Source organism: Molothrus aeneus, chromosome 9, assembly GCF_037042795.1.
Source record: "Molothrus aeneus isolate 106 chromosome 9, BPBGC_Maene_1.0, whole genome shotgun sequence".
NCBI classification, from domain to species: Eukaryota; Metazoa; Chordata; class Aves; order Passeriformes; family Icteridae; genus Molothrus; species Molothrus aeneus.
In genome coordinates this window covers 8,086,785-8,101,987 of record NC_089654.1, presented here as the reverse complement: position 1 = coordinate 8,101,987, position 15,203 = coordinate 8,086,785, and the positions used below count along the sequence as shown (strand labels likewise).

Genomic DNA, 15,203 nt, shown 5'->3' with positions numbered 1-15,203 from the left:
AGTCTTCATTGTGATTGTTAACAAAAGTGAGGGAGCCTAATGGAGACCTTGGATTTAGTACAGTCTCTAAAATATTGAGGGGATACTTTCAAGACACAGAACTGCCTACTTGAAAGCAATACTTTCCCTGTATTCCTCATAACTTGACTTTTATTAAAATGGAAAGAGGTTAGAAAATAACTGTAAGATTTGTTTCCTTTTTCTCATTCTTTGGCTCAATAAGGAAGTCTGATGAATATTGCTTTGCACTATGAAGGCAGATTCTTCTCTGTTTTATATATTGGAGATATCTGTGTCTCCCAACGAGTGCCCCAATGGAAGAGTTAGGGTAGCAGCATCAAGTAAGTTTAATTAAATCTGGTGGAAACATAAAGCATTTGTTGCTATTTCCTTAATTATGTTGATACAGCTAAGTAAACTGCCAATGACTGAATTCCTAGCTTTTTGCCCCATCTTAGCTAACTCCCATTTTGCAGGCATACCCAAGCATGAAGAACCTCTGGACTGGAATTGATGTGGAAGGCTTCATAATTTCCACACTAACTGAGCCTAGGAAAAGAAGATATCAGATTCGTTTCTTTTTCTTTTTTACAATCTTTTCTCTGTGTGCTACTAGGAGTTTCTGGGGATGGTTCAGTGTTTTCCCTGGCTTCAAGGGACTCTGGAATGGATACAACACACAGGATTCAGTCTGTCATTTCCAACACTGCTACCCACTGGCATGAGCTGCAATTTTGAGGAAGTCAGGAATAAACGTCTGACATCTCCAAGACTCTTCAACCCCTCAGCATTGTTGCAGTGCCTGGACAGAGGTGATCAGCAGTGGTCCATTGATAATAAATCTAATTTTTACAATATTTCAGGGACGATGATTTCTTCAGGCATAACTGGCCTATGGGAGTCTATGTATGATGAGAAATGGGGTGTCCAGTACTATGCTAAATGACCCTCAGAGTGGAAAATCTTGGGTCTTTGATCTCATTCAAACTAAAAATACTTTTTCTAATGAGCCTCCTCAAGCCATACAACATCCATTTCAAAATGCTGAGCACATGGTTTTAATTTAAAGTTTTTACCAACTTTCATTTATATTGCACTAGAAGTCCTGAAATTACTTGCACCAGAAGCTCTAAAATATTAGAAATCCAAATGTGAATGACTGGTGTTGGAATAACTAGTGATAAAAGCAGCAGACATGAGTGTGAATTCCTGCTTGAGCTTCTGACAGGTATTAACCAAGTCACTTTTCATTGTCCGTGCCTTTAAATGACAATTAGATCAAATAAACAGTACAATTTTACAAGGTAGCTGTATTGTTCCATTGAGCACCAGAAAAAGCAAATTCATGGAGGTGTTGAGACACCATAACTACTAGCTGTTGTGATGGATACAGCCAGTCTTACAGTTTAGTAGCATGTCTGTTCCCACTCTGCACAGAGCATAGTCTTGCTCCAATTCCAGCCCAAGAACTGAGGTATTAAGTTCAAACACTGATATGTGCAGTTTTAAGCTCTGCAGGCACCAGTTTAATTTCTGGTGTCTCAAGCGAGATGGAAACTATAATGCTTTTGGGGTTACAGAAGGAGTATTAAGTTCAAAAATTGTTGCAATGTTCAGAAAAAAATCTCTTAGTAATTGCAACCAAGAAATAATTTGAGAGATTCACAAAGATACTGAAATTTTGTCATCAGCCTACAGTGCTTTCTGCAGATTTTAAGTATAGTGGCATTGAGCATCTGTACTGGCCGTCTACCTGGAAGAGGGATTAGGGAAAGTGTGAGAACACAAGGCAGATATGTTTCCTTGCAAAATGGGGCTCTTCTAACACTGACCCTTGAAAGTTAAAACCAAGGAAGTTTCTAAAATACCAATCATTGCTGAAAATGTCCATTTTTTCTATAACTTAAACACTGTCCTCTGAGGATGCCAGTTTACAGTCATTCATCCAAGCAGGCAGGGAACCTCACTAATAAGACCAAAAGATGAAAGAAATCACACAAAGTCCCCATGGTTTAAGCAGTAACACTGTGATTTCTTCTGCCTTTTACCTGTCTCATCAACTCCTAACAACAGTGAAAACATTAATAAGGGTTTGCAGTGTAAAGCATAGCACAGGGGAAACCTGTTATTTTACAGTATGTCCATCTGAAGTCCCTAAATATGCTTTGCCAGGAGCCCTGCCACTGATCTCCTCTCCGCAGGAGTGCAAGGTGAGTGAGTGCCCTTGTGTAAGATCATTTCTGGCCTTTGCAAGCCCAAATGATGTGGGCTGCCTTTATAACGTGGATTGCTACTCGCTAGGGAGCTGAGGGGAGGCTGTTAAAGACTTTCTGAGAACTGTAGGTTGCACTATACTTCAAGTGGAGGATTTTAGGGTCAATGGTTCATTCTGTTTATAAGCAAAGCACTCTGGGCCTGAAGGAGGATCCTGACTGCTGCTGCAACAGCATCACAAAGTGACAGTAAATAACAAACAGATTGAAAATCATCACTGTGAAAATACCATTTACTAAACAGGGGCAATACCATTTACTAAACAGGGGCTAACCCAGTATCTACTGGGTTAGCAGCTCGGAGGTGGCAAACACACACAGGAAAAAATGGCATGATTCTGCAAGATTTGACTTCTATACACTGGTAAAGTTAAGCTGCCCCGGGTACAGTAGGGATTCCCCTGAGTGTCACACTGTTTTCTGGGGATTTTGCCCTTTCAAGAACCATCTTACAAAGATATAATTCCTACCTAATACCAATTACAGGCAGCACCCATAATTTTGCAAAGAAATCAACCAGCAGAATCCTCCAGACCTGCTCGTGGGAGGCAGGTACACCTGCCTTGGGCTTGGATGTTACCAACAAGGGTGTGAAGGATCAGAGGGAAAGGGAGGGCTCATACCCGACCTGTTGTACAAACACTTCTGGCAGTTATATACACAATAAATAAAACAGATGAATTGCCAGCTGCCCCTCAAGCCATCCTTAGTGACTGGCTGCTTTCTTAATAGCCATCAAATGCCTGGGTGAGCCTTCCAAGGGGCTGTGGGGCAGGAGCACACAGTCACTGGCTGTACAGAGCAACATCTACATGTGGGTACAGCTATAAAATGTCAGCTGCTGATCCTTTCAGGTGTTACTGCCACTACTGTCATTTTAATACTTGCATAGTTTCATCCTCAACAGCTCCCCTGGTGAAGACATAAAGCAGCTCCCACTAGTACTTAAAAGGAATTAAATGGAAGGATTTCTATTTTTGCTATATGAATTTCTACCCTGAGGTTAATTTTGCTGGAGGAATTTTTTTACCCTGGGGCATAAGGGGGTGAAGGGAATGATAGTTTAACAAAAGCCAGCAAGCTGAAAACTATGTGCACTATGTATAGCTATGTGAAATCAAACCCTTTAACAACATTTCTCTCAAACCATTCAGCAATCAAAACAGGTAATGCTGTTTTTGATGACTCCTGATCTCTTCACAAAGCCTGAAATTCTATAAAAGCAAGAAGATGCCATTTCTACTAGGCAAAACTCATTTTTATTTCAAAAATTTTTAAAAAATCAGTAATACTCCCTCACATAAACTATGCAGACTATCAAAAGTCAGCTAGCTCTGAAACTGAGCCCTTTAATTCAGTTCAGAAAACTTTGGGCCCTGATCTTTCATTAGGACAAATAAGTACATTTCTCTTGAAGTCAGTTACACTGGTCCTGTCAGCTTGGAGAATCCCAGCTTTGTGATCACAGAAATGTTTTGTTTTTCAAGAGGACAGGGCACATTAAATAGAGAGTCCAGGATGTGGCCCTGCCTATATATTACTGTGTATATTACTGTTTTGCCACTGAAGGTCCAGCTTCGAGGCTGCAGAGCTGTCAGTGACCAAACATGATGGACCACCCATGGGCCTTTTATTAACCAGCACTTGTTCCCCCCTCTAATCCTATCACCAGAGTAATCAAAGCTGCCATGTCCCAGGGTTTGATGGAACAGCAGGACCTGGGAAATGAAAACTGATTTTGTTAACAAAGTCATTCCTGCCCCATGAATGCTGTCTCATTGGTAGAAAGCGGGGAGATGAGGTTTATTTGTGCAGAGAATGAGGCGGCAAAGAAATGAAAGGGGGAGAATGGTGAAGTGTGAAGTTTAATCTGGCACAGTCTGAGGTTTCTTTCTTTGAGGCCGTCTCTGATCCAATCAACACTGGTTTGATATTTAACATCTCCCCCTGCAGTTGGAAATGATACCAGCCAGAGGAGACCAGAGTCAGGGCTTCCCAAACAGCCAAAGGGGAGAGAAGGGGGTGCTGGCAGCTCCTCACCAGCCTGACAGCTTCCCTGCCAACAGGCTGGCAGGAAGCTGGACCTTGATACAAAATTTCCCCTACAAACATTGGGATTCAAGGCATCTGCTATGAGCTGAATGCAGACCGTCCCTGAGGAGAGCAAGCTTGGGATAGGATGGGATGGGAAAGGGATTTTAGTTCTAATGTGGAGGAAGGGCTATGAACACTGTCTGGGACTGTGGATCCTGCTGAGAAACAGGATCAAACACAAGCAAGACATGCCACCCACCTCCCCAGGGAACAGCAGTTGGGGTAGAGCAGTAAGACCTTCCCCTTGCTGACTGTACAGACCTTCAGTGGGGACACACTGCAATCACTCCAGGGTGATGGGGGTCCCAAGACAGCCCTGGGCCATCAGGGAGGATGCACCAGACCTGAGCAGCTGCAGGAGCCACCATCACAATTCTCCTTACTCCAACAATAGCCTGGGGAAAGCTTCCCATCATAGACCCACATGAGAGTCCCAAAGAGGAGAGAGAGTTTAGCCCTAATCCCAGCTGGCCCTCAGAAAATACAGGGATGAGCCCTCACAGCCAGTAGTGGCTGCAGTGCCTCTGCCAGGATTCCACAAGAAGGCCTGCAATGTCATCTACCCCTCACCAATTCGCAGCCCTGGCCAACTTGATTTTGCCCTTTTCTGGCCACTCTCTACATAAACATCAGTGCTGTCAAACAAACTTGTCTGCTTCCTCTTCTTCACCTGCCTCAGCTCTTTCTGTCCCACCTCCCATGAAAACCCTGAAATTTCAAATACCAAGGAGCAGTAAAATTTCAACCTGACCCAAGCCTGCTACCAATTCCCCTGCATCCAGGCTCCCAACACTGCCTTCTGCTGGGATTCAGACACCTTGACACCAGCTCGTCCATACCCAGGGCCCGGACCAGCAGCTGCCAGAGTCCCAGGAGGTGGGATAACACTTCCCCCCAGGATCCAAGCAGGAGGATGGGAGTGATGTGGAAAAGCAGCAGGAAACACTGTGCAAGGGTTTCAGGGGGAGCAGAGCATCAAACTACAAAGTTTCGGGGTTTACAATAGAAAACAATGCTCCCTGCCCTACCTGCAGGAGCTGGCTCTCCAGGAAGCAGCTAATTATATGAGCCACCTTAATCTTTTTATCCGGCTAAGACAATCAACATTTCAAAGCCACGCACAGAACGTTTCAAAGATCGTTCCTGGTCAAAAATGCAAGTGTATCCACTTTCTTTCAGAGCAGATCAAAACCAAGTACCACACCGGGACCACTCCTAGATTTCCTCCTCCTCACGGTATCAGATTAACAGATTTGGTGCATGTAGTCAGATTAAATATTTGCAGTAGCACAAAGCTGCCTTTGAGGAGAAGAAGTAGGGAAAAAAAGCTTTTTTTGTCTTTTTTTTTATAATTTGCTTAGGGCAAAAATACTGGACTTTGGGGATGTGGGAAACAAAAGCATTGACATGATTCAGCAAGGCTCAGTCCTAAAACCTGAATTCTGAATGCAGAAATAATGTGCAGTGTTCCTGTAATAGTAATGCTGAAAACAGGTAAAAAACCGCTGATGCCCTTAGCAGATTTGGGACTATAATTTATCACAGATGTTCTCATCAAACTGTGCAAACACCCTGCGAGACAAAAGCTGCTCAATTTCTGATTTCCATTTTAGTGGGTTTTAATTATGTGTTGCTTAAGGAAGGCTCCAAGACCTGGAATTGGGAGGTGAAACCTTGCAATACTAATCCACTCCACTAAATTAGCACAGTAATACACCAAGCAGTAGGACTGCCAGACGGTGTGATAACATTACAAATTACTATTGTTAAACAACTAGCCAGGTGTCAGGATGCACGGAAATCTAGAGGAAGCAAGAAAATAAATATCTGGTTTGTTTTGTTTAATTTTGTCTCCTGTTGTTATGGTGGCCTTGTTCCCAGAAAAAGCTTCAATCTAGGAAAATTCCTCCTGAACACTGATCTATTTCAGCAACTTTGTCAATTCTCTCTAACAATTAAAATGGAATGTATTCTTTTAATCAGCACAAATGTTTTGCATAAATGACTGTCCTTTGCTTGCCAATAGCAGTAATACCTTTACTGTTCTTTTTAGATTATTTTTGGAGTAAAATGAATGGGAAATTTTTGTTTCTATTTAAAAGTTGGACAGAGAAACAATTATGGTTAAGGGCAGCAGTGAGTTTTGTACTCTGTCCCTTTTCCTTTCTCTGTTGCTCACTCTCTCTGAAAAGAAAAAAATGTACTATGATTCACATTTAAAAGGCTTCCAAGTGCTACGTTTTTAACCAGGTGCTTTCATGTGCTTGATTGTAACTGCCATTTTTGACCTAATACAACCAAACACTATAGGATGTGTGGAATGGTTAATTATTTTTACCTCACCTTAAAGAAGGGGCTCAACAGAGAGGATAGGCACTTAAACCTTTCAGAGAAAATAGTGTAAAACGAATTCCTTGATTTGGACATGTGTTAAATAATGCAAAGGTCCTGAGGGGCTTTCTTTTAATTATTTTTTGCTGATAAACAAGAAAATACATTCAAAAGTGTATGGAACAAATCTGCTCTGAAGGCTGTATGCAGAGTTAAGACTCCTAGTTAAAATATGGATGAACCAAATGTTAGTGAAAGCCAGACTTTTTCCCCTTCAAATAGCTCCTACTGGACTTCAGGGGAGCAGGGGGTGAAGGCACTCTAAGGACATTTTAATCACACCGAAGATTAGTCCTTTAATCCTTATTCCCCAACATCACCAAGAATTTTTTTGGTCAAAGTAGGACAGTAAGATAAGGCTGGACATAGACCGACCCAAAACTAATGACGAAAAGCAGGTTAAAAATGAAATATCATAGCAGTAACTGACACCATCTTAAATCTCCCCCGGATTATTTGTTTTCTTCCACACACGTTCATTTCCTCAATTTCTAGTAAATCTCATTTCACATAAACAGTTCCACAAAGCAAAGTCAATAGCTGTTACTGTGTTCCTCATTAATCCACTGAAATGAAATAGATCTCATGGCTTAGTATTTGGCTGTTTAAAGCTAAATCCATTGAAAGAATTCCGGAGTCCAGTTACACCAATAACTTTTGTTTCTTATCCTACATCCCTTTCTGTTTGCTGAAATGTACCTGCTCTAAAATGAAATAAACCCATGCATATTGCACACTCAATTTTCCCCAGTACAAGGGCAACATGAGCCACTTTGTTTTGACCCGGAGTGACCACTAAAAAGACGACTGACAGTTTGCATGCACTTAAATCAATCTGAACAATGTGGAAATTCCTATTTTCATTGTTCATGCTTCATCCTCTTCCTGACAAGTACCACAGAGCTGCTTTACTTCAAAACAAACAAACAAACAAACAAAAAATCAGTTTTTGCCCAGCTCCGGGACAGGATGGGAAGCATGTAAGTTTCCCTCACAAGTGGCAGGCAAGCAGACACACACATTCACACCCTGGACATTTGCCTCTCAAATAAATTATACACGTGATACACACGCAGCACTCCCCACGCACATCATGGGGGTTCTGCAGGCAGCACGGATCGGCATGATGGAGAACAGGCAGCCCAGCACAAAAGCTCTGGAGGCCCAGGAGTGACCACCCCACCGCAGAAACTTGGGGTTCACCCCCATCAGCTGATGAAGTGCAAGGAGAATACACCCCCTATCCTGGGATAAGACACGAGGCCCAGAAGCCTCCTTACCTGGGAGAAGTTGAGCCCATTCAGCGGGTGACACTGCTCCTCCACCCGCTCCACCGCACCCGTCTTCTTCTTCATCCTCTCGGCCTCCTGGGCGAGGTAGAGATCGAGCACCGGCACCCCTCTGGAGCGGATGTCCGTCTCCGTCAAGGAGTTCACCATGAGCATCACCCAGACGGGCCTCTTGCGCTCCCAGTTCCCGGCGATGGCGTTGAAGAGGTAGTCGGCATAGAGCCCTTTGCCCCGCTGGTCCGGGGTCATCCAGTGGGGCAGCATCAGCTTGATGTAGTCCAGGTGGCGTTTGAGGCGGCGGTACAGCTCCCGGGGCAGCACGTCCTGCAGGTTCTCCCCGTGGGGCAGCATCTGGCAGCTGGCCAGCCCCGAGATGGTGTACGGGTCCGTGAGGTCCAGCTCGAAGTAGACGCTGGAGCTGGCGTGGAAGGCGGCCTTGGAGTTGTCAGGGATGAAGTCCCAAACTCGCGTGTAGGGCACGTGGATGGTGCCGAAGAGATAAGCGGGGGGGTCACGGCGAATGGTCCAGAGGAAGGAGTTGAGCTCTCCTTGCTGCGGGGGAGACAGAGGGGCTGCTCAGTGATGGAGGGGCACAAAGGAAGGAGACAGCGATGCCACCCTCAGGGCTGCCCGCAGGGCAGGAGGAGCGGGCGTCCCGCTTCCCCCTCTCCTCGCACCAGCCCCACGCGGGCTCGCAGCGAGCAAAGCCCACGGGCACCATGAGGCCCGCGTGGGGCTGGGTCCCGCCGTGACCCCCGACTGCCGCGGGGGACGCGGCCCGGGCCCCTCCGCGGGGCACACGCGGGGCAGCGCCGCCACACCTGTGGGGGCCACGCGCGCCCGCGTGCGCGGAGCCGGGTGGGGGGGGGGGGGATCCGTCCGCGCGCCCCCGTCCCGCCCGCGCCCCGCGGCCCCCGCGCGCCCCGCGGACACGCGCGCATCCCCCGCGGGCGGGCGCGCCCCCGGCCCGGCCCGGCCCGGCTCACCGAGCGGGGCAGGTCGCACTGCCCCGTGTCCATCTGCTCCCGCCGGGCCGCGGCGTCGGGCAGGAACCCCCCGAAGACGAAGCAGATCAGCGTCAGGTTGAGTTGCATCCCGCTTCCTCTCGGTCTCCTCTCTCTCCTTCCCAGATGAGCCTTTTTGGATTTCTAGGATCTTTTTTTTTTTTCCTCCCCCCTCCTCCTGCTCTTCCCCTTTTTTTTTTTTTTTAGCCTTTTTTTTTTTTTTTTTATTCAAACAAACTTTGCCAGTCCCATCTGCATCTGACAAGTGCAGGGGGAAGGACTGGCTGCCCCCTCCCTCCCATGCTCTCCCCCCTCCCGCCCTTTCCCACCCCCACCCCCTCTGGCTCCGGGCTTGTCAGAGGCGCTGGATGCTTTGGGGAGGACGGTTCTCATCGCCAGCCTCCGCCATGCTTTGGTGTTGCAGACCGGAGACGCTCCTTCCCGCCCCGCCGCTTCGGGAGGAGGTTGGGAGGAGAGGGGCGGGGGGGGAGAAGAGGGGGGAAGGGGGGGGAGAGCAGCCAGAAAGTTAAAAAAGTTTAAACCCAAGATTTTTTGGACTGGTTTGTTTTTTTTTTCTTTAATTCGGCGGTCCAGAAGGGGTTCCCGCGGCGCCTTGCGGAAGGCAGGCGGTGCTCGGCAGGGCGGCGGCGGCCTCCGCACTCCCGGCCCCGCTCCGCGCTCCCCGCTCCGGAGGCCGGACCCGCGCGCCGGCGGAAAGTTCCGCGCAGCCGCCCCGGCCCGCCCGCGCCTCCTGCCGCCAGCGGCCGCCGCCAGGGGGCGATGGCGGCCCAGCGGCGGCCGCGGCTGAGGGGCGGCGGCGCTTGCCCGGCGCCCGCCCGGCCCGCGGCACCTGCGCGGCGAGTCCCGCGCGTTCAACACCAACAAACAGCGCGGAACCGACAAGTTCCGACATCCTCACGCTCGATCAGTTGACAGAGTCAGTCCGACGGGGCTTGTCACGGGCAGGAACCGAGGGCAGCCGGCTCTGCGGGGGATGCCTGGGGCGCCCCCGCTCAGCCCGCGCTGACCCGCGCGGTCAGGACATGTCCGGCTTCCCCCGGCCCCTCCGAGCCCGGCGGGGAGGGCAGCACAAGGACGTGGCCCCAGCACCGTGCCGCGTACCTCAGCTGTCCTCGCCGGGACCCCTGCCTCCTGAGCTGCACAGGAGGAGGGAAGGAAACTTAGGAATTTTTAAACATGAATCATTAGCGATCCATCTTCCACTTGGACCGAAAAGCCTCAGCAACACGACCTGAGGTGATTCTTGGTGACGGGAGCACTTCCAGGATCCCTGGGCGTCTGGAGCCCTCTGTGGAGGTCGTTGCAGAAGGCGTTTGAGTTCAGCAGCTCCAATTCACACACTAGCGTGCGTTTAAAGAGTTTCTGAGCAGAGGACAGGCTGGCAGTGCCCGTCGCCGTCACATGCCAGAACTCCTGCCTCTCCAGATCCATTCCGGGCAGGGATGGGAGTCAGGGTGCCGGACATAGCCCATTCTACCCTCAGGACACTGTCCAGCCCCAGGTATCGCCCTCATCCTGCTGTGTGCAGCAGAGCCGATCTGTATCCTGGCTTGCCCATCACCTCCCTGACTGCAAACCCTGTCCAAAACTGGGAAGTTCCTCACTGTATTGGTAATGATCAAAACTACCAAAATTTACATGATGAAATGCTGTCATTACTATAATGATGCACGTAGCCAGCAGAGTTTTGCCAAGGACAGTGACAGACTCAGGCCCACCTGGAAGTAAATGTGGCTTCCTGAGGGCCCTGTGGAGACTGTGAGAGACGCCGGTTGCTGTGGTGCCTGATGGACCAAAGCAGCAGCACAGGCTGCTGAAAGGCATTTTGGAACCACAGTGTGTGCATGCCCTCCACACTGCTCCTGCCAGGGGAGCATCCTCCTCACCACAGTGTTGGAACCAGCAGCTCCTCTCTAAGTAATGCCACTCATCCTCTTCTCTCTCCTCCCAGATCTCCCAGACAGGTAAAAATCAGGTGGAGTAAGTTTTTCCTCATTGTGTTTCTAGCTCTTTAATATTTCAAATAAATATTCCATTTTCTGATTCCACCCTGAGGCATACAGTTCAGATAAGGGAAAAGTAGAGAAGAACAGAGAGGCAGAAGGATTTTTAGCACACAGAGTGTCCCATCGCTGCAGCACAGGATGGTCCAGTGAGACAACCAAGTCATGGCTGGGTGCTGGAGTCACCTGTGGCTCTGTGCTATTGGGAGATGGAGTGGCAGCAGCTGTGTGTGTGTTTGCTCTTGTGTTTGCAGTGATTGCTCTTGTGTCCTCCCCACCAACTCACTTCCCTGGCATTGCTGGTGTGATGGCACAATCCCACAAGGACAGGGAGAGCAGGGCCTGGCTTCATGTGCCCACAGCATCTTTCTCTCTGCAGCAGCCCCACCTTTCTCCCACGAGTGCCTCATCACACACTCCCACCCACCCCAAATGTGCCCAAATGTCACTGTAGCTGTGCCCAGACCTGAAATTAAGGTCCAGAGCGGGAAAGTTGTGCAGTCCATGTCCCAGCAGATGTCACACAACAAGGGCTAAGTAGAGTCACAGCACAGGATCCTGTTGCTTTTCCTTAAGCTGCCACAAACTATTTCAAAGCTACAGGCTGGATGCTGTCATGACCCTGTAACACAGAGCTGCATTTGCTCCACCTGGATCAAACTCTCCTTGCATTCAGCAAGGGCCATGTCCAAAGTGGCATGGCTGCACTTGCCTGGCTTAGTGGCTTTGACTTGATCTGCCCAAATCTCTTCCAAAGCTGTGAAAGAACAGAGGGGCCTCGTCAGGAGGCTGGTGGGGACATCAGGAGTGACGTGACCCAGAATCTCACACCCTGGAGAAGACGCCTGGGAGGTCTGTGAGGATGTGAGGCCCTGCTCAGTGCCGGGTGCTGCGCTGTGCTGTGAGGGAGGCGATTGCCCTCATCGATAGCATACATATCAAAGCACCCAGGGCAAGAATAAACAAACATCTTTGGCACTGTGCTCATCTTCCATGAGCCAAAAGGCAGGTGTGTGTGTGTGTGTGTGTGTGAGTGTGTGGATAGTGTGGATAGCAAGTTTTCCAGCCGTTTCCCTGAACTCAGCCCTGATGTTGCAAGAACGGTCTAGCTGTGAAAACATGGCCTCGCCTTGATTTATGCTGCTTGTGGGTAAGATGACTAAGAAGGGGGAAAAAAAAAAAGGCCAGAACAGGAACAGAAATCCCAGTGGGAGCATGATGAGGGTGTGTACAGATTTGGTGGGACAGTCAGGTTGGGGAAACTGCAGCCAGAGCTTCAGGCAGTAGGAAGAGGAGACCACAAAACCACATGATATGTGTCATGATGTTCCACCTAAGATACAAAAGCATGCCACAAGTTTTATGAAGGCAACTCTTTGGTAACAGTAAAGAAATTAATTCTTTTGTGAAACTGTAACATTTTTTTTCTCCTTCGGATGAGTTCCATATGTCCTCATGATTTTTACTTTTAAACACAGCAGTTTAGAACAAATCTTAAATAACATTTAGCCTGCGTCTAAAGTAAATATTTACAAAAACATTAAATAATGGTGCTGATCTTTGGAAAATGTGTATTGCTCCCTACCTGCTACTGTTTTTTGCCTATCTGGACTAACAGAGAGGCTTTGTAATAAAGCCTAAGGCTGTAAAAGCAATATAACAGTGTGATTAGAAGTAATCAGGTGGAAAATACTGACTATTAAAAACTGTGAAGAGAAAGGAGGGCTAAGCTGAAATGGAAGGTTACGTAAGTTTGGTTTTAACAAATTTTAAGAAAATTAATGGGAGAATTGGCTTTTATTCTTACAAAAGCTGCATTATTTTTGCAGAAGCATAATAAATAGCTATAGCTGTTACTTATGTCATGTATCATTTTCAAAGAACCTTACTAAATAAATATTAATCATTTCACCAACCACTTAAAGGCAACCACTTTAGGGGTGCGGTGAGGCAACAACTTACCAAGTGAGTTGTGCTTAAACAGAAAGTGAAGACAGCCAGATTCAATAAGGAGTCCGTGTGGGTATAAAAAATATTTGTGGAGGCTTTAACAATATGTTCAATGGGGTAAGACAAAACTCCATGGAATAGAGGATAGATTTCTTTGTTAATGAGAAGCATGCATTGAAACTTGTAATTACAGTGAGTTTCCAACAGGTAAAGAAGATTATTAGATCTGAGAGAAAACAGCTTGTGAGGGATCAGAATTTGCATGCAGGGAAGTTTAACATTTTTTTAAAGAATGTTCTCCTCTGTGCTCACCTTCCTCACAGGAAAAACACCATATTGCTGGCCTGTGATGTAGCAGTATTTCCCTGTCTCCACCTTGGTGTACTTTCATTTGAAGGCACCTGGTGAATTTCAGTCTCTGCATTTCTTAAAACCTTCCTGCAGTAAGGAACTCCTTACTGGAGTGGCCAATGGCTCTCCCCAAACCTCTCCTGTGTCAAAACTGGAAGAGTAAGAACCCAGCTTTTCCTTTTTCCATGAATGAAGCTGAAGGTGTCTTGTGCTCCTACCAGAGATGGTAGATGAGATTCAATCTTCTTGTATGCTACAGGTCACAGCACAATTTAGGTTGGAAGTAACTCCCTGAGGTTTCTGGTCCAACCACTCTGAGCAGGGTTCATTTCAATGTTCGATCATGCTGCTGAAGTTCAATTAAAGATGCTAATTAGATTTCTTTACTCTTATACACGGGTGGCATTCTCTGTAGCTGTCCTGGACTCAAAAAAGTATTAAGCCTAAAGCAGTTGCACCACTAGCTGTCATGCCATGACTTGTCATTTGCTGTGACACCTGTGCTGTGATGTGTCTGGCAAATAGATTTTCCTGCAGAAGATTGATTTTGATGTTCTAGTCACATAAAACATCGTTGCTAAGCCATGCAATTCATGATTTGAAACATGCAGTTGTCAGATGAACAAGCCTCCACTACTTAAGGCTGTCATGCTGAAACTGCTGAATTACCACAACTGTTTCAATGTTTCACATCTTTTTTTTAATGTGTGTTGCAAGCAATACAATGTAGTCACTGTTGGCAATCTTACATTTTCTTGCCTGTTTGTCCTCCTGTGTCCAATTCAGTGTCTTTTGTCTCAGTGTAGCAAAACCAACCAATCTAGCTCTTGAAGAAAATCCCCTCTCAATCCTGACATCCTCCCTTCTAAGAACGAGGTATGAATTTTGCAGACCAACCAGCATTAATAGCTTGTATTACATTTTGCAAAGTCTCACCTTGTGCTGTGGCCTCTGCAATGACAGACCACATCCTGCCTGGGACTAGGCGTGTAAATAGCTGAAGAAAACCTTTCCCAGTGTCAGACTCTGGAATGCATTCTCCCTCTGTATAAAGTTTAGTCTGTGCTTGTGTATGTCTGTATTATTACCTATGCACACCTCTAAGAAGGTGTATGTAGCTATGTGTGTATGTTTATATATATTAGTGCATTCATATATACATATATATATATATATACACACAAGATGATGGGATAGGTGAGTGCTATTAATGCTCCCTTATATGCTTTTCAATCCTTTTCCCCATCCTCTCAAAAATATTCCGAATTTTAGCCTATGGAGGCAGAAGCCTCTCCTTCTCTGATGTCCCACCACAAGTATGGTGGAGCCTGTGTTTTCAAGATCTTATGTGTGCACCTGAAGCAGAACACTACTGTTCCATTCCTAAAGCATATTAAATCAGAGAGATTGGGAAACAAAGATCTGAAAGCAGCTCATCCACCTGAACAGAAGTAATCTCCCTGCTGTATAGAAAAGGCCATAGCTGTTTCCATAGCACTACAGATTATCTCCTTGAGGCCTAATAAGCAAAGAGATTTCTTCCTGTTCAACATAGTTCAGTATGCAGTTCCAAAAGCTCCACTTAATTTCATAAACAGTTGAAGCCTCTTTCATGTTTGGAGAATGATTATGAGTTCAGCTGCTCAAGAGTCCTCTGAATGCTCCATTCTTCATTGTTATTCACTCTATTTTCTTTTCCTGGTTTCTAGATTGCCATTGATTTATACAACCTGGGTATCATATTATGTTCATTGGCATTTATTAATGAGAAGCCTCGGAGGGTTTTTTAAGTGGAATGAGTCTTTATTATAAGGCAGCTAAACTGGC

The 15,203-nt window shown here is 46.8% G+C and overlaps 1 protein-coding gene across 1 annotated transcript in view; it reads right to left on the bottom strand.

The window, feature by feature from the left end:
• Window positions 1–9,222, bottom strand: part of TRABD2B (TraB domain containing 2B) — a 259,725-nt gene extending 250,503 nt beyond the window's left edge. Inside the window, exons 1-2 of the mRNA XM_066555948.1 lie at window positions 9,034–9,222; window positions 8,039–8,599 (exon numbers count right to left, since the gene is read on the bottom strand). Of these exons, the coding sequence (XP_066412045.1) occupies window positions 8,039–8,599; window positions 9,034–9,141 (669 nt within the window). The 5' untranslated portion in view covers window positions 9,142–9,222. The remainder of the gene's footprint in view (window positions 1–8,038; window positions 8,600–9,033) is intronic.
• Window positions 9,223–15,203: the final 5,981 nt, after the last annotated feature.